At 44.8% G+C, this 19,640-nt stretch overlaps 1 protein-coding gene across 2 annotated transcripts in view; it reads right to left on the bottom strand.

Annotated features, from left to right (window-relative positions):
• LOC142584431 (STAM-binding protein-like) overlaps positions 1-6,474 on the bottom strand; it is a 74,580-nt gene extending 68,106 nt beyond the window's left edge. The window contains exons 1-3 of one of the 2 annotated variants that reach the window (XR_012828787.1): positions 6,142-6,474; positions 1,395-1,604; positions 416-491 (exon numbers count right to left, since the gene is read on the bottom strand). Coding sequence is in view for 1 of the 2 variants with exons in the window: in XM_075694586.1 (XP_075550701.1) it covers positions 416-491; positions 1,395-1,603 (285 nt within the window). In the remaining variant the exon portion in view is untranslated. The remainder of the gene's footprint in view (positions 1-415; positions 492-1,394; positions 1,605-6,141) is intronic. The other variant, XM_075694586.1, reaches the window with a different exon arrangement.
• Between the last annotated feature and the right edge of the window lie 13,166 nt (positions 6,475-19,640).

The raw sequence follows: 19,640 nt of genomic DNA, 5'->3' as shown, positions 1-19,640 counted from the left end.
TCAATATGAGTAGTGTAAGTTGACAGAAAGTGACCTCAGTTCACCACATTTTTCGTATGAACTTATTTTACGCACTTAAATCTAGGTGCTGCACAAGCATTACTGCATTCGCTCCCTACAAGAATGAGGCCACTGTGGCCGAGAATAGAATCCACAACCTTGTGCTTACAAGAATGCTGTAGCAGCTGCTAGGCAACAAAGTGAATTGTGGAAGCATGTGTTGTCCGTGTTGATATCTCTTGACGCTTTTACCATGCCAACCAAACCTGCGATCACTCGGCTACATTATGCCGATCATTTAATTACCAGCCAGGTATACAAGGGTATGCGAAAACATAGACTCAGTTGGGATGAAGTGATGTCCTCAGCCCAATGGATGGGGATCACATCTGCTGCATGCATTACAGCTTATTACCTTCTTTGTTTGGTCCCATTCAGGTCCAGGGGATGCCTTCATAGCAGGATGCTTAAATATCTTTTCTACAAACAGTCTAGATAAAAAGCGGGAAAGCACAACAGTAAATTGCATGATATAAGCAAAACGCAGGTCATATCGCAGCACAATAATCCAGCTCAAATATCAAAGTTCACGGCTTTTGCACTAATGCATAAACAGACTTGCACAGCACTGCATACATAAAGCTTGTCACAAGGCAATCGCATCTTTCAAAAGCACACAAATAATTTTTGTGTCAAGAAACATTTGGCATGCTGACAGATGGAAGACAGTCATTTGTAGTTTGTAATTATGATCTCACCACAACTTTAAAGGCTTAGCCTTCCTTATAGTTTACAGGAACCTTGCATAATCCAGTTCTAGCACAGCATACACAATGGGCTTGAAAATGCTTTAGGTCATAGGGTCCACAGTGCATGTGTGCAGAACACCCTGCACATGAATGCTCTCATCTGGCTACTACACTGTTTAATGCATGCTGCATAATAGCAGATGTCACTAACCAATGACTATTAATTCTACGCTACCAACAACTCAAGCCAATAGAAGGCGAAAATGCTGCAAATGAAGTATAATCAAGGACAGTCAATATGTGGGCAAAAATAAATTACCACCTTATGCAAATGAGAATACACCATCACACTCCACACATACAGTAACCAGCAGTTACTCTAAACATACTAGTAAGATCTTGATGAGGGCTAGTTGGTTCATATTCAGAACTGAGGTTGATTGAACAGTGCGAATAAAACAAGGACACAAGGAAACAACCAAGCTTCCAGTTGGCAGTCAGCGCATGTCTGTGGTATTTGTTTCCTCATGTACTTGTTTTATTCGCGCTGTTCAACCTCAGTTCTAAATCTACATTAGTGAGCAAAAACACCAGAATTAGTCCAGCAAGACTAAAAAGATATTTATCAGACCGACTAAAACTCACGTGATATATTTGGTGTAAAGTATATAGGTGCTCTCGAGGTCCCCTTCTTTATGGTAAACTTCAGCCATTCGCACCATCTCTTTGCCAGACCTGAAGTACCGCTTCAAAGGTATGCCTTCGTCAATATCAACCGCACTACCTACATCACTCAGGAGTCTCACTTTGGTCTGAGGGTCATATGTATCGAGGCCCCTACTAGCAGATGGCATCCTGCAAGGTAAAACGAAAACAGTCAACTTGGGGCACAGCATTTCGCTCTCTTCTATAGTACAACAGTGATGTAAGCAACAATGTTTTGAGCTTGTTATTTAATATTGGAACTTTACAGCAAAGCTGTTTTAAAGGAATACTGTACCACTGTAATGTTTTCTTTCTTTTTTTTTTTTTTTTGCTTTAAGTGAAGGCCTTGGATCTCTACCCCAGAGGAATATTGGCAAGCCTCACAGCACATTAAATATATTAGTATAATAGCTTTTCTACAGACAGTTTCTGTTTTGCTTCCCAGGATATACTGTGTCGTTATGCAGGATGTGGTCAATCTTGGTCAATGTGGTCAAGATTTAGGGCAGTGGCAAAACAGAACCCTGGGACTTTCAAAAGGAGTGAGAACTCGCTTATACAGCTCCACTGTCCTTGATATATAAATTGCTCAGATTGGCATACACCGGCAAAGGTGTTTTTTGGTCCCGAATACAATTTTCGCTTTGTTTATTCCAAGAAGTTGCAGAATGAACCTGACAAGACCTAACACCACACAATGACAAGCACGTAGCAATAAAAAAAATGTCTCCATTGCCACAATATGCTAGTACTATTATTAGAATGAAACTCGCGACAAAGTCTAAGATGTCAGCCTTGTGGCACATGAACTTTTTGTAAGTGCACATGAACCTAATAGGAAAGAGAACACCTAATCACTTGCCAAACAATTATTACCACAAAAACACAAATTTGAATCTTCATGGTGGCTTAGGCAGGCACCAAGCAGAAGACAATACAAAGACAACAGCCAATTTCAAGGAGCACCATTGTCCAGCCTCTTCGTACTGCGTTGCTCTTGCAACAAGACACCGCAACGAATCCATACCAACTAGCCCGAATTTCAGCTCTTCTTCAGTATGTTGTATTCTCAGTTTTTGACACTTGCTAAGTTGTTCTGATGTTGAAAAATGTGTTGTGCACTAGTTTTTTTTTTTTTTGCTGTGTTTTGCAGCACACCATAAAGACAACAGGACTATAAGTAAGTCAGGTGTTTCCTTTTATCTTGATCTGTCCTGTAATTATTGGCAGAAACAAAAACTGGTGCTGAATTACATTGCCATTGCGAAGTCAAGTACACAACTACAGGAGGGATTAGAATGCACAGTGCAAATCAAGCACATAGAGAAAGTAATATGGCTCATTCACACCGGCGACTTGAGGAGGTCGTGCGACCATTTGCGACTCGCGATCAAAAAGTGACGGAAGGCGACTGATGTTCACACGGCAAGCCCGGCTGAGCGCGACCCGCAAGTCACAATCTCAGAGATTATCGTTCTCAGCGAGAACTCTCGGAATCTACGCGGAATCTGCCGCGACATAGGAGGAGGCCGAATGTAGACACATGAAAGATCACTTCTGGTGGGCCGCTGATTGGTTTATCAGTTTTGCGACCACGGTCACGCGATTGAAAAATCGCGCAGAGAGCGATTGACTCAAAACGGTCACTTTTCGAGAAAAGTGACCGTTTGTGACCATTTGCAACTGGTCGCTTTGTGACTAACTTGGTCATGCGACCACTGTCAGTCGCCGGTGTGAATGAGCCCATAACGTTTAGCCAAAAGACACCAAAGAGGGAAAAAAAACACACATAATGTGACAGTACTGCACGTTCCAAGCTCATCTAAGTGCTGCAACATGACAACTTCGACAGCATTAGCTGCCTAAAACATCGACTGCAATGTACAATTAAGGAATCCGAGAGGCTTCATTTTTGTTAAATCACTAGTACACGAAGAAACGGACAATGAAGCCAGAGTAAGCAAAAGGGAACTTACTTGTTATGTTTAATAAAAATGTGCCATGTAAGTAAAGAAGAGATATGAAGTGGATGAAAAGATAACTTGCCACGGGTAGGAGCCGAACCCACATCTTCCGCATTACGCGTGGTGTTCTTTATCAATTAAGCTACTGCGGCAGCCATTTTCACATCCACTTTCCTGGGTGCTCGTGTATGTGCATCACAATTGATAAGCTTATATTCTCATCATGTAAGGTAAAAAGATATACAAGCTAACAGTAAACATAGCATTATTTGGCAGGAATGTTTTTCCTTTTTCTGTAATCGGCAAATTCCAATGCTATGGCATAGCTGGCACATAAAACACAGACAAGGAAAATAACAAAAACAGACATTAAGCATTTGTTCATGTTTGTTTTTGTCCATGTCAGGGCACCTAAGCACAACGCGCCCAACAACAAGCTTTGGTAAACTTTAACGCCCCATAATATTTACACTATTTCCCATTCCAAAACATAAGCAGTTAACATTCGAGCTCTAACATGCAAGATGAATGCTCCCCAACACAGGACTAAATCAACATAAAATATAGATTACTATAGGCAACAGTATTGTCATCATGCCAACATTCACTTTGGATAGAATACGAAAGGCTGTAAATGCAATTAACTGTTAAAAATTAAAAGTGAAAGTCTGGAATTTTGCGTGCCAAAATCATGATTTGATTATGAGGCACACCATAGTGATGGTCTCCAAATTCATTCTGACCACCTGGGGCCCTTTAAAATGCACCTAATGCATGGTACACGGGCGTTTTTGCATTTCACCCCCATCGAAATGCGGCAACTGTAGCCGGGATTCGATCCCACACCCTCGGGCTTAGTAGCACAATGCCTTAGCCACTATGCCACCATGGCGGGTAGAAGTAAATGTTCCCTTCACTGCATGCCAAACCTACACCATTTGCATATCATATTACACTTTTAAGTTAGGAATTCTCAAAACTATGTAGCATCAAAGACGCAACTAATCTATTGGCACCAGTGGCCATGCAATTTTGCACAGAATAATTCATAATAAGAGGGTCACAAGAAAATGACCTACAATGCTAGCTGCACTTGCGTTTCACTCCACCGAAAGAAAACTCACGGCATAAGGGCAATGAAAAGATAAGTGGGTTGATTCGTATATAAGGAATGAGGAGGAGTGAGAACAAAAAGAAGGAAGCAGCCAACCGAAAGAAGCCTCCATCACACTCAGCATCTGGCAGTCAGATGAGAAAACTATCAATACATCTAAGTGTGTCTAAAGCAATTTGATTTTAGCATCTGAAAGCAACACACAGGCTACAAAATGATGCTGTAGTTGAGGGCTGAATTAACTCAGTCCACATGGGGCTCTTTAACTTGCACCTAATGCTCAGTACAGTGGATTTATACATTCCGCCCAAGGTAAACTGCATTCCTAGACTTGAAAAAATGTAAAAATTGAAGGGTAAGTATAATATATAGGTCACTGTTTCTCAGCACAGAAGGGAGAAAGTCAAACACACGAAGCCAAAAATTAAATATTAGTGTTGCATGTGCTTTGTTCAACTCATAGAATCGTTTTTCTTTTTTTTTTTTATGGCTCTATATGTATATGTCTGTCTACTTGAAGTAGAATTTGCACATGCTTGCTGCACAGTGCAATTGCAGTTGCTTTCTCGGTGTCAGTCTTTGTAAGTTAAGCTACAGGTTTATTTCTTTCTCCTTAACACCACAGGTTTATTCCACAGTCACAATACCTTGATTTCATGAACAGTTCACGAGAGCGAAGTAGCAAAATACTAAAAGCAATACAATATTTATGTAGAAAGGGGTGGTGCATTCACTGTCACTACATTGAGTTAGGTCCAAGCATTTGACATGTTTGAAAGCAACAGCTAGGAAATGACCACGAAGTGACTCCTCTGTGAGGTGGCTTTGAATTGTAATGTGCGCAAAGAAATAAAAAGACAGCTACGACTTTTACAGAATTGGTCTGCTCTGCTTCCATATAATTTCAGCGAAATTGTGTTATGTGGTTAGCTTCAAGTGATGCAGGCATTGCCGTTCAATTTGTAGGAGAAATATTTGGATCAGCTTTGGAGAACTAACTAAGAAGTCAATACGCACTGTAAACACGGGTCTCGTGACACTGGCGGTAAGAAACCGCGGTCACTGACAGCTAGGAAATCTCCATAAGGGCTTCCAAAGGGAATGCAAGCCAGCGACAGCCCACTTCACTGAATCAAAGGTCGCGGCGTTTAACCACAGTGCGCAGTGTTGACGCTCAGTCGCGTTATCGTTATGTAATATCTGTTGACAGGCACAAATCGAGCCCGGTTCTTGAGCACAGACACAGCGAGCACCGCGGGAGAACAAGTGAGCTAAGGCTTCCGCAAAAATAACAAGAAACGGGTCACGCGCACAGTGACAGTATTCTATTGCAATACCGTGTTGGGCATAGCGGTTGTCGATCCGACCTAACGTGAATTCCGCGAGCTTTCAGATATGTCACTCTGCTTTGCAAGCAAAGAGGTCAGCGAAAATAACCTCGCTGCTGACCCTGAACTTTCAAAGCTGATGCTAGCCATGCAAGCAATTCAACCACAGTAACCTAAACATGATGAACGAAAACGAAACATATCACGAAAGCGGAGCTAGAAAAAGTTTTAACACCTAGGGTGGGAGGTAGGGAATATAATGGAAAGTTGCAGCCGCTTACCTGCCCAGCGTTGCGAAACCTTGTCTTTGAAACCTTTAAGCTACTTTGAATTTTCTAAGTAGATGAGCGCTGCTCACCCATACTATGACACGTAGCTTACACCAATAGCGAGCATGAAAACATGCACGACATCCGAAATGCAAAGAAGACAACGAAGACGACTTTCACAACCAACATATCACCGCATCAACGCATCGTAGCTTGCTTTCGCATTTCTCAATCCTAGCGGTGAGTCATCTAGCGTCAAAATTTCCGCAGGTGCTATTTCAAACGGAATTTTAGTTTCGAAAAGTGAAACTGCTTTAGGAAGTTAAACAACTCTATATTTCATTTTTTAAGCTACACTGTTTGTTTGTTTCATAAGTTTTATTACGTGCGCAGTTTCGTGTGCTGACACTTTTATATGCAGCGGCGTGTACTTGATAGAACGGAAAATGCTTAGCACTACTGTAGCCCAACGATGCTCTCATGTGGTACGTCTTGCTTATAATTATATAATTACGGTCACTCTACTTTTTGCATCAGGCGAATGATTTACAAAACTACGTATCAAAACGCAAAACCTTCGATATGACTCAAGTTCTGTACCAAATACGTGTACCCAACTGACTTGCCTGCCATCTATGGCTCCGTTAAATAGTTATTTTTGCAAAATTTAATTCGAAATATACTTTTATTATGTATTTTTTGGGGCGATATGCCATTGCATTTGTTAAGTTCTTAATTTTAAATGCGTTATTGTTGCTTTTTAAAGCATGTGTATTGTTAATCATGGTGTAACTGGCACGGCGTAAAATGTGTAAGAGGCGCAGCCTGCACGCGCCATTTTCTACTTTAGATCACTATCATCATGACTATCATCATCAAATGCTAGCAAGTTGGTGCATGCCATGGTGCATGCGATTGATGTGAAATAGGAAATGGCGCGTATTGTGTTCTCTGTGTAGCGACACACTTCATTCGGTCATTGTCACTGTAAAAATTTGAAACACTTGTCTTCCCATCAAGCTTTTGGTGCCTTCTTAACGCCAAGTTTTGTGATTGTTTGACGTTCAAGCACTCGTCGTTGTGCGTGTCCCCACGTGAGCGAAAATGAGCACTGCCGTGCGAAAATTCTGCACGTTGTCTGCAGAGCTGTTTCTGCGTAGTCGGCCTAGCGCGCCTCTGTTGCGGCGGTTGTACTGTGAAGAAAGGCCAACTACTTTCGAAAAGAGCATCAATCAGGTACATTTTGCCCAAGTTCGTTCCTTTGAAGGTCTTTTGTTGCCCTGTCCTAACTTGCTATCACACACGAAGGATTGGCACATAAAGGCCGGCAAGGTGGCCAAAGGTTCAAAAATTTGCGGAGCTCAGATTACTGTTGTTCACGAAGTAACACGAGTTCTTGCATGCATTTTGCCGTTCAATGCGCGTGTTGTGGCGAAAGGTACCGTTCGCAATGACCGTGCAAAGTAAATTTAGTTGATATACCTGCGATGTAAAGTGCACAATGTTGCAATGTTGCACGGCAGCGTGTTCCTTGCCATCGCTTATAGTAATTGTCACCATTTGGATCTGAACACATGCCACGTGATTCCTCTAAGGAAATGTTTTTTTTTTTTTTTTCATCGCTGCAGGTAACACTCTTGGGTCGCGTTGGAATAGAACCCCAGCTACGTGGCACTGATGCGAATCCGGTTGTTGTGTTCACATTGGCCACAAACAGCAACTACCGCTATGAAACTGGTGAAGTACAGCAGAAGACCCAGTGGCACCGTATCAGCGTGTTCAAACCGTTTCTTCGCAACTCTGTGCACCAGTACACACGCAAAGGTTCTCGAGTGCTGGTCCAGGGACGTTTGGTTTATGGCGAGATAACAGACGCCAAAGGTGCAACCCATGTGACCAGCACGGTGGTGGCAGATGATGTCATTTTCTTGGGCCAAAGTGCGAGAGCAGCCAGCACTGAGGAGGAGAGCCTTGCAGACGCTAAATTTCAATGAACAAAATGTACGCCATGCGCCATGGCTGCAAAGTAGAGAATTGTAAGTTGTTTATTGCTTTTTATCTTTCCCCCCCCCCTTTTTTTTTTTTTTTTGACCGGAGAAGAAATTCCCAAAGTTTCATGAAACCAATTTCTGGTAGCCAGCTTTTATGCATGTATGGGAAGCTACACTTTTCCATCTGTACCCGTTGCCTTTCTTGCTGTTCTGTGCCTTTGGGCTTGTGTTGTTGATATTAAGTTCACCTAGAATGGTTAGTTTTCCTGATTTTGGAAGATGTCAGGCTGTTTCCTATGCTATTCCTTCCCCTCCCCCCTTATGTTTGACGTTTTAGTTAAACCCATTCATATGGGCATGTCAAATGAATGCTTACATTTTTCAGCTTCTTGCAAACATGAGAAACACTGTTTCTCAGTCTCTTCATCGATTAAAGAGAAGTACAAAGAATTATAAATGTGTGAGGCCTGTCTGAATTGCAGCCTGAGCCATTGCTTCGTTTGTCTCTTATATGTTTGAAAGGGTATAGTTTTTGTGGTAACATTCATCTGTAGTTTTCCCATATACATATTTTGGATGGGTTTGTCAGCCTTAGTCATGCTAGGTGCAGCTCAGAAGAGAACCCCAAGTATAAACATCAAAGGTGTTCATTATAGAGGTTCGGCAAGAGGTGATTAATAGTTTTTGACATATTGTTTGCTTTGCTGTTTCTTTTTCTGTTCTGATGAAAGCACTTGCAGAACATTCACTACTTGAATAAACCAAATAAGAGCAAGACAAGGCATGTCCTGATGCTGACTAAGCACTTGCACTCTTGCAGCCTTATATGCCATAGGCGAAAGCATGCGTAGCGTACAGCGATTGATGTCCAAAGTGTTGTTTAACAGTAGTCAGTCTTGCAATGCTAACCAAGAGTGTTGCACCTCTTATGAAGTGTCGCATCATACAATACAGTGAGATGCGATGTCATAGCCCACCCAAAGAACAGCCTCTTGGCAGCTTATTTTACTGCCTGCAAAATTTGATCAGCCTAAGTATTTTAATGACTGGTGGTATGTTTCACATGAAGATTATATAAAATGCAGGTATGTTGTGTTCTCAATTTCATGTAAATGTTGAGATAACACTTTCTTGTGTTATTGCCTCGGCTTCTGCCACTGTATGTTGTCAGTGCAGTTGTCTGTGCCATCAGAAGCCATGACAACTGATGCAAATACAATATACTCAGATTGGGCATTCTTGCACTGCTTTCTGTCTTGTGAGTGTGCTTACTTAAGGCTGTAAAAGAATAGGTGACACTGGTAATATATTGTGACAAACTGTCACACTGCTGTCTTTCTAAAGGAATAGCAGACTGCAGCCACCAAACTGAAAAACAGTGTTGATCATGTAGGTTCATTCATATGCAGTGCTAATGTATTTGTTACATCAACATGCCAGAAATCAGAAATGGTGTATCCCCTGCTTATTGTGTAATGCTAAAATGTGTTTTCAGCACAGGTCTGTTCTCACTTGTGGTGAGGTGTGTAGTGTGACAGTACTGACTGCCAGCACAGCCTGCATCTTGTGTACAGAGGGAAGTGCTGGTGGTGCAGTGATGTCACCATCAGCATAAATCGTTCAATGACATGCAACACTTACTGTTGATTTAACCATGTTATTTATGCGTAGTTGGGAAATTAATAAATGCACTCTGGTACTGTATACTTACTCGTAACTGTGTCATTATTAGTGTTCCCTGCTTTTCATTTTCTAGTTATTGTATTACTTTATACAGTGGTGCCTTAATGACTATGGTGTTTTGCTGCCGAGTGCACAGTTGCGAGTTGAATTCCCAGCCAGAGCAGCCTCATTCTCATTAGGGTAGAATGGAAAAACACTTGTGTATAGGGTGCCCAGAGCTTTAATCCAGAGCCCTCCATAATGGGTTTCCCTCATAGCCTGTTAGCAGCTTTGGGACATAAAATGCAATCGATTATTATTAGTTAGAATGTCCCAGTGGGAATGATGAGACAATGCTCTTTTCCAGGGGTTTCATTGATGCCATACATCCACATTAAGAGCCGCACATTTTTTTGCTCATTCTTTTCTCAAGTCTGGGCCCAAAGTTCCTAAGTCTGACGCTCGTGTTTGCCCTTCTTTTGCTAACCCCTTATTTTCTTTCCACACTTCACTCATTCGCACTGCAATTCACACCATACACCTTGACCAACTCACTCATATCGCTTTCTTATCCAACTCATAGACAAGTAAAATTTATGTAGATATGCAGTGCGTGTCTGGAAAGTAATAAGACTGTTTCTTCAACTGAGCAGGACAGCTGCATGGCGGCGCTGGCAGGCAAAGTGGGTAAAGTGGAGTTTAAGCTATGTATGCACGTAACAGCAGGTGTCGGTGAGGCATCAGGTTCCAAAGACAGGAGCTTGCTGCCATATGTGATGACCTGAGAAGTGTCTATTGGCATAGGTTGCTACCTTACATGTGACCTTGGAGCTGAAGAAGCTCGAGTCAGGTTGACCAGAAGCGTGAGCTTAATTATCTTTGAACAAAGGCCAGTATTTGGTGTGTGGTGTGAAAAGCCTGTTCCCCCATTTGCAAGAGAAAGAGAACTACTTACACAATGAAAAAACAATTTTCATGATAAGGGTGTATATCGCGTCTTAGCTGGTAGCTGTCGCAGCAAAGGCATATGCACAGAGTGCAGGGAGTAAGAAGTGATGGCGAGTGAGAGGGCACATGGCTTGGAACAGCATAATGCACTGATGCATACATAGGTTACTTGGTGTCGCAACACATGGTGCCCAGGGCCATCTATAGAAAGTGGCGCGTACGCACCAATGTGATACTGCATCATTCTGCTGCAGAGAACAAGGTAAGGTTCAATGCCCATCCACCGCAGCTGCATTTCAATGGGGTCTGCATACAAAAACACTTGTGCATCATGCTTTGGGTGCACATTAAAGAACTTCAGGTTCTCATAATTTATCTGGAGCCCTTCATTATGGCCTCCCTATTAAATCACTGTACTGTTTCAGGATGTTAAACCCCATAATTTGATATCATTTTTGAAAGTGGCATATGCTCTCAGAAGTTCGCAACTTGGGCAGCTAGTTAATTGACAAACCGCAGGGTGCCTGCAATACAAGTACCACTCAAGAAAGGGTTATGTGGCTCATATGCTGATAACTTCAGATTTATTTTTTTTAATGATTGCCCCAAATGTGTGGCCCCTTCACAACAATAAGATTGTCTTTCTTGCAGCATTGTTTTTTAATGTGATCAGGCTCATCGTGCAGTCAAATTCATTTCCCATTTGTGGCGTACTTTTTCTTTGCGAGTTAAAAATCTCAACTTTTTAGTATTCTTTTGCATTTAGTGCAACCTGCACTAACTGCAAATTTTTTTCTTGTTTTCCTGCCATACTCCATTCTTTGTTTTTGTTATACCTAAATCTTTGCGATCTGTCGTCCTTAGCTTTCGTCCCTTCTCCCTGTCACCTTCTTTGTTTTTGTCTTTATGAATCGTACGTGTTTTCAAACTGAATAACAATTTTCGAAGAACCTCTACATATTGTATAGGCTTCACAGCGCTCTAATGGAGGGCCTTGAAAATTCATCATGGGGTGCTTGAAATTCCTTGAATTTCCTTCTTTTCAACCTGTACCATCCCTGCCCAGTATTCTTCAAAGAGTGGTACAGTCACAGACAAGCTAAAGCTCTTTATTGAAACATTCTAAAACATATGGTACTGGCCACCAGCAATTTAATTTACATATCTGCTGCAGGACCTTAGTGGCTATGGTGTTATGCTGCTGAGTTCTAGGTCACGGATTCAATCCCGGCCATGGTGGCCGTAATTCGATTGGGACAGTATGCTGAAACACTCGTGTACTTAAATTTAGGTGCACATTGAAGAACCCCTAGAATTCAAAATTAATCTGGAGTTGGTGTGCCTCATAATCAGATCTTGGTTTTGACATCTGAAATCCTCCGGGGTTTTTTTTAACCTACTTAACCTCCTGTTTTCATATGTTCAGCTATATTTCTATTGCTATATAGAATCACTTGTAGAGGAGGGAAGCAAAATAAGGGCCCTGACATTACTGTTTATGAAGCCTCCCTGACTGGTGCTGCTGTCTTATGAGGCAGCTCCTCCTCTAAGCTGGCCCTTTCTCAAGCCGAGCATACCTCCTCCAGTCTTTGTACCAAGGTCATGTCAGTTTCCCTTAGCAGTTGCCCCATTATGAAGTTTTAATTAGTCGACGAGTTCCACCACACATTTTGCAGTACATATGGGATTGCTGGCGCCTCTCCTCAGTGTTTCTCCTTCCTGCATGGCATTGCTGTTTTGATTAGTTTCTACAACTTTGCCTTTATTAGTCACCCACTCTACCCTCAGTCTCTATGTTAAAATCATATTCTCTGTTGCCACCTGTTATACCCGTCAGACGGGCAAATTTAGACACTTTGAGCCAGCGCACTTACTGCAGTGACCATCACTTTGGCAGCACACTGCTACACAGAAGCAGAAAGTGACATATAGAAGAGGATGGTTAGGTGGGCTAGTTGGTAATGCATTATAATAAAAACTTTGACCACTAAAAACACAAAGGGCATAGAAAAAATTACCGACGATTACGTTACTTCCTAATGCGAAATTTGAGCGCAGCAAATAAGCTGTTTCACCTTTTCGATAGATTGAGGCAAAGAAATCGAGCAACACATGTATGCGCTATCACAGATTTTTTTTTTATTTTTCACACCTATTCCTTTAACAAAGACTCCACTAACAGTTCTTGACAGTCATGAAGGAAGCTTTGTGGTCGGAGAAATAGACTGATATATGTTCGACTTGGTACACCAATGCTTGATTCTCAAAGACGAGATCTATACAAGTGCCTCGCGAGGTTGTCACAGCCGTGGGACGTGTTACGAGCGAGAGGAACGGGATGTTCTCCCGCATAAGTGTTAGGAAATTGCTGTTTGTCTTTATGTCAAGCCGCCACCGATCTGGCTCTCTGATTGCCACCGCACAGGGCGAACGGCAGCGGCAATTTCGGCTCGGGCGGTGCACATATACAGATCCGCCGCCACCGATCTGGCTCTCTGATTGCCACCGCACAGGGGTTGCATTGGAGGAGGAGCGAAGAAAGGAATGAAGTTCGAGCCGGCGCTTTGACAACCGGAGACTCGCAGGAAGAGGGGGGAGGGGGGCGGCGTGTACACCCAGCGGCAAACGATGGGGGCAGAAGCGCGCGCAGCAAGCGGACAACACGATAAAGGGAGGAGGGAAGAGATAGCAGCGACTGACTGATGCCGCTGACGCCGATAGTGAGTCAACCCCAGCTGCGGAGTTGGTTTCAGGGACAACGAATAACCGGCGCGTCGGCAACTGAAGAGCACCCTATCCGCCACACAAGAACAGGGGGGGGGACCCTTTCCTCCTCTTTCTGCATGGCGGCGACGGTGTTCTATGCAGTCACGTTATCTTGACTCTCTAGCGGCGTCAGCGGCATCCAGCGGTATCAGTCGGTCGCTGCTAGCGCTGGGGGGATGAAAGGGGGGCGGAGCTGGTTACGAGGCCGACGACGACGACGACGCGAAACCCAGGAACGGACGCCAAAGAGCTGCGCTCTAAAAGAAACACACCACCCGTGCGCGTGGTGTGTATAGTGGAATGTATGGTAGAGTGGGGACCCAATTGCAACCCCTTAAATGTGGGCGTTATGTCAAAGGCACTGCTGCTACTCATGTGTGCCTCTCTGCTTCTAGAAGTCTGCTTGGCATGGTCAAACACTCTCCAGTTGGGGTTTTCAAAATCGAGTTGGGTGGTAAATTGTATATTTTTTTCAGTATGCTGAGCCAGGTTGTGTTTCACAGGCTTGCTGTACTGACCTACAAAGCGGTGTATCTTGGCTCAGAAATTTTGGTTTGACAAAATGCTGCACCATTCAGTTTCAACACTATCATTGTGTCAGTGTATTTCAGTGTATAGAGCTCGAAGGAGATCCGGAAGTAGTTCGACATATAGATAGGCATAATTTATATTTGTAGTTATCTTAAAGGGAAGCTGAAACACTTTTGGAAAAAAAGTGAGTTCTCTGCGGCATTCTACAATTCGTAGTCCATTGAACACGAATATGTAGTTTAAAAAGGGCGGAAACAAGCGCAAGCGGCTGTTTTTTGCAAGAAAACGCGCACCAGCGCCTCAGGGCATCGCGCGAACGCCGCTGTGGCCCGTAGGACCGCTGTGACGTCATTCACGGGGATCACCGGTCGGCGCCGCCGTTTCAGAGCGTAGCACGCTGTTCTGGTGTGGCGTGACATATGAGTTATAAGCATTATGGAACGTTCTCGCTGTCTCGGACAGCTTGTATTTTCGCCTTACATGTTCGAACCGACAGCCGATACAGAAAACGATGGCGGTAACGACGATGTTGAGCGTGCCAACAGCGAGAACGATGTGTGCAGCTTCTCGCGCATGGGAAATATTAGCTGGTACGTATGTTTTTTCATGTAGCTGCACGTTGCAATAACAGGAGAAAAAACGCGCTAAAGTGTCACTGGGAACTTGCGGCTGGAAGAATGTCGGAGCACTAACTTCTCATTAGGTTGTAAACACGGGTGCAATTCCGCGAAGTCAAGCACCTTACCGCTGCTTGTCTAAATTTCGGTGGTTTTTTGCGTGTTGATACACGATCACGAACATAAGTACCGCGTTTCAAAACGCGCATACAGTTCTGCGAGGTACAGTCATGGAAGTTGCTTATCATACACATTCAGATCGAGATGGCCAGGGGGATTATATGTGCAATATTCAGACTATGGTTCGACGAGTTTGCGATTGTGGCTCGATCAAGAATCGGTATGCGTGCCGCATGCTAGTGTTGACATACAGATATTAGGCAGTTTTTGCACCGCCGCGGGGTAAACACGGTTACTTTATGGTAACTGCAACCGTACATCGAATGTCGCTAGGCAAGCCTAGCAACGCTAGCAAGAACGCGTTTCCGCATTGGTCGTAAGCCTATCTGGCTACGCTAAAACTTTTACCAGACGTTCATGGCTGCAAATGTTCGCATTTCTCGAGGGCATCAATGTGGGCACCGGAATTGGAATACCGATTGCCCGCATCGTTGTCAAGCTCCGATGATAATCACTGTCGCGGAAATGGTCCGAGCACAGCACTGTTGATTTCGTCGGCACGAAATTCTCTCTCCTCACCGCACGGACCCACTGCGCTGCAAGCTTCTTGTCTTTCGGGAACATGTGAAACACCACATCGTCTCGCCTGCCTGTGTTCGCACAGCTGAATGCTGCACAGAATGAGGGCATGTTGGGCGCCTTTGGCTGTGGCACTCACGCAGCACAGAAAGGAAGCACAGTTCACGAAAATCGCAAAAGAAAGCAAACGTCAGCGGCGGCAGATCTCTGGTAACGTCGTTTAGTAAAGCGCAGGACGGAAAGAAACACGCCAGCACATGCCGGCACGCTCCCCGGGTATGACGTCACTCTCGCCGGTTCTCTCGTCCGGCTGCCTCCTCCCTCACCTGGCACTCCGGGAAGCGACGGGGCCCTGTCCGCGGGGGGAGGGGGGTGATTAGAAAGCAATTTCCGCTCCTTATATTAACAAAACGAAGAAAAAAAATTGAGAACCGTAAATTACCAGGTCGGTTCTTCCCAACCCCAGCAATTCATGGAATTTGAAAACCGTTTCAGCTTCCCTTTAAGCTTGTCTCAAACATCTGCACGTCTCGAGACAGTTTCCCCGCAATCGTGAAAATCGGAGATTTATTGCACATTTGCTACTCCAAGGCCCTGTAGACGCACTAAAGCTTGCGCGTTTCTTTTTCTCCACGCGAATGTCGCAAATCACATGCGCTGCGAACGCTAGCCCTAATCCTTGGACGCGATCGGAGATCCATACTCGAGGAAGAATGACACAAACGAATAGGGACGACATAGAAAACACGAACAAATGCAGTCGATGTTTTCTATCTCGTCCCTATTCGTTTCTGTCATTCTTAGAGTATGGATTACCTACACTTCCAACAGGCTTTCCTCGATCGGAGATCGTTGTTCGAAACGCGCGTTAAGTTTGCGTTCAGTTTCCTCCCACGCGGTTGGCCTATGCCGCGCCGATGGGCGCGACTAACGACGTAGGCGCGGCTTAGGGCAGTCGCGTGAGGTGAAACCATATATGGGTGTTCTGTGGTGTAACTGGACGCAAACTGATCGCGTGTTTCGAACAACGATCTCCGATCGCGCCCAGACCCCACGTCGCCAGGCAGCAAGAGCGCAGTGCTCCTCGCGCGCGTCAAATCGCTTGTTGCGCCTTAAAAAAATATGACATTTAAAATGGCTGTGCAGAATCGAACCGACATCACGCGATTCCCCAAGTTTATTATTATCAGTGTTAGCACCATGCACTAGTGCACTCTCGGAGGCCACGTAAAAGAAGGGGGACTTCGCGTATGCGCCGCTAGATGGCGCAGCGTGTCCGGCATAAAAAGGAGAGGGAGACAGACGCACAGTGAATTGGATGCAAAGGTTGGAAAGGAAAAATGATCACGAATACTTACAAAAAGGGCCCCTTTGCTATTTGAGCCTCGAGCTGGTTTCCTAAGGAGAAAAACATGCCGGAGCAAATATTCGCAACAGCATGAGGCATGTGTCCGCTGCAGCTAAAATCCAGAGACAAATCGGCACATCCTAATGGAATGCGAAGGTATTTACCCAGCTAGACCCGTAACGACCATCTTCCATAAGCACTGGGATTTAAAGCAGACGAAACCAATTACCGGTTAGCAGTAAAACTAAGCAAGATACGCCTAATGTATTGGTGAAAAAACCTGGGAAAATATTGCTAGGACATGATATGTTATAGGCATAGGTAAATGTACAAGATATATAGAAGCCCTAAGGAACCTGTCGCGGTGGCGTACTCCGTGGCTGATGTTGCACTGATAAGCCCGAGGGGACGGGATCAAATCCTGGCCGCGACGGTCGCATTTCGATGAGGATGAAAAATTTGGAGGACGCTTACGCTTCGCCTTTAAGCGTGGAACGCGATAGCATTCAAAGATCCCTGACTGCTTCTCACGCTTTCCGGCAACTGGAGCGTATGTAACCGTAATGCTTACCGGGAACCACTGGCCGCGAACTCTATTGAACGAAGGCGGGCTTTCTCGTAGAAACGCGGCCTCTTGCGTGGGCCGCCATGCGACGGAGGCGAGCGCCAGCTGGAGGTATTGCGAGGAACCGGGCGCGCCGCTCCGTGGCCCCCGAGACGCCGGCGCGCGGAAATAGCGGGATCCGCGGCTGGTTGAGTGCTTTAGTTGAGCGTCATTACGGTACGCTCCGCTGCGAGTTGCCCGGGTGCGACTGTTTTCACAACAAATCCGTGCAGGGGCGGAGCCTCGCCTCGATGACGTATCACCATTTTCTTTCTTTTTTCCCCTCTGTTTGGCGGCGCGGTCGGTGTGCGGCGCTTCAGTGGAGTGAAATGTCGGCGCGCGTTGCCCGCTATAAAACCCCTTAACTTAGTAAAGTAGCGACACTCCTCCTCCGCCTTCACTCCTCGTTTCTCCCTTTCACGCTCCCTCGACCGTGGCGCCGCCTACACTGCTCGAGCGTAGCAATGGCGCCAACATGCACTCTTCGCCACTCCGTAGACGCTTCTCGAGCAAAAATGGCGCTGATGTTCGGCGCTAGGGCCCACGTGATGCTATTAGGCCAATAGCGACGCGGCGTCAGCCTCGGCCAGAGCGCGCGAGGAGGAGGCGGCGTTCTTCAAAGCGTGGCCCTACTTTACGAAGGTTAAGGGGTTTTAATTGTACTGCCTAATGTACTACCTAGGGTAAAAGAGAAAGAAAAAAAGCGATATGGGAACTCCCACAACCAAATTTTATTTTGTAGTTGCAGCTCCCTCTGGCGAAATTCAGGGTAATGAAAGAAAAAAATACCCACTGATCACTTTTATGAAGTAAAACGTGTATATATATATATATATATATATATTATTTGTCCATTAAGCATCTACACGTGCGCTTGTAATGCGTTACCGGCCCATTTTATCCAGTGGAAAATAAAGCGCCGTCTTGGGGGACGCCACGTGATAGCCAGCGAGCTTGCTTTCTGCATCCAATCCAATACTTTCTGACGCCAACGCTAGCCAACGTGCTGCGCAGCCCGCTCCGCTCAGGAATGGCTCAGGCAGCTTGTAAGCGGATTGTGTTTGTCGCTCCGCTAGCCCGCTTGCGGCTGAGGGCGCATCGCGCTTACGCTCCGCTTAGCTGCTGAGCGAAGCGTATACGAACGCCAAACGAAAACATTCTAATGGTAGAAACGCTGGAAAGAGGGTTTCTTTAAGTTTTCGCGTAACAGAATTGTTTTCTCGTATAGGTCAAATTACAGTCCGAGAGCTATCATTTCTGTAGGTTGAAGTCATAGTTTACGAGTTTTCCACGTATTTTAGCTTGAGAAATTCAATTGGTTCAGTAAATTTCTTGCGTCAAACGGAGGGTCTGGGCATGGGTGGTTCTAAATCTTTTCGCCAAATCGACGTCCGACACCGGATTTTCTGCGACACGGGCTCCTTAACGCCACCGTGTCAATACAAAATTTTCCTTTACCGTGCAATGAGGGCACGCTAAAGAACCCCAGCTGGTTCAAATTAATCCGGAGTCCCGCACTACAGCGTGCTTCATAAACATACTGTAGTTTTAGTACGTAAAACCCCAGAACTAAAAAAAGAAGCAGGGAAGAAGTTTGGGCGTGTTGGTGGGATACATTCAGACTAGGATACATAGCGCAAAAATTTTGACACATGGACAAGCAGAACACAGGACGAGCGCTCGTCCTGTGTTCTGCTTTTCCCTGTGTCAAAATTTTTGCGCTATGTATCCTAGTCTGAAAATAAAAAAAGAAAACTTCAAGGAAAGGAAAGGATTAGGAAGATGTTAGCAAAATGCTAGAATGATAAGCATGTATAACATACCTGATTAGCTCAAGCAGGCTGGGTTACTATTTGTCACCGCCCCGCAAGATCGAACTACACGCGGCAGGACCGTCGGCGGCACTGAACTATGCACTTTTTTTTTTAATGCAAACTGTCCATTCAGCGAGGGACTGGCACTCAGCCAAACCATGTGCGCGTGAGGCTTTTCGTGAAAAATTTTCTGTAACTGTATTGCCACATTCTCTGCGATTCTTGAGCCGGTTATGTTGAACTGGTTATAAGTAAGTCGGCGTCCTTGTACAACGAAGCTACAGCAGCAAAGTAATACGGAATTTACATCGCCAATTTCAGGCGTATATCTCCGTTTTTTTTATTGGCTGCGAGACGCATACAATTCATCATCATTAGCCTATTTTATGTTCACTGCAGGACGAATTATCCCTGTCCTGGGCCAACAGATTCCAACTAGCACCCGCAAATTTCCTAATTTCGTCGCCTCACCTAGTCTTCTGCCGTCCTCTACTGCGCTTCCCTTGGTACCCATTCTGTCACCCTAATGGT

This window comes from Dermacentor variabilis, chromosome 1, assembly GCF_050947875.1.
Source record: "Dermacentor variabilis isolate Ectoservices chromosome 1, ASM5094787v1, whole genome shotgun sequence".
NCBI lineage: Eukaryota > Metazoa > Arthropoda > Arachnida > Ixodida > Ixodidae > Dermacentor > Dermacentor variabilis.
The sequence above is the reverse complement of the archived record's forward strand: the minus strand, read 5'-3'. Positions and strand labels throughout refer to the sequence as shown.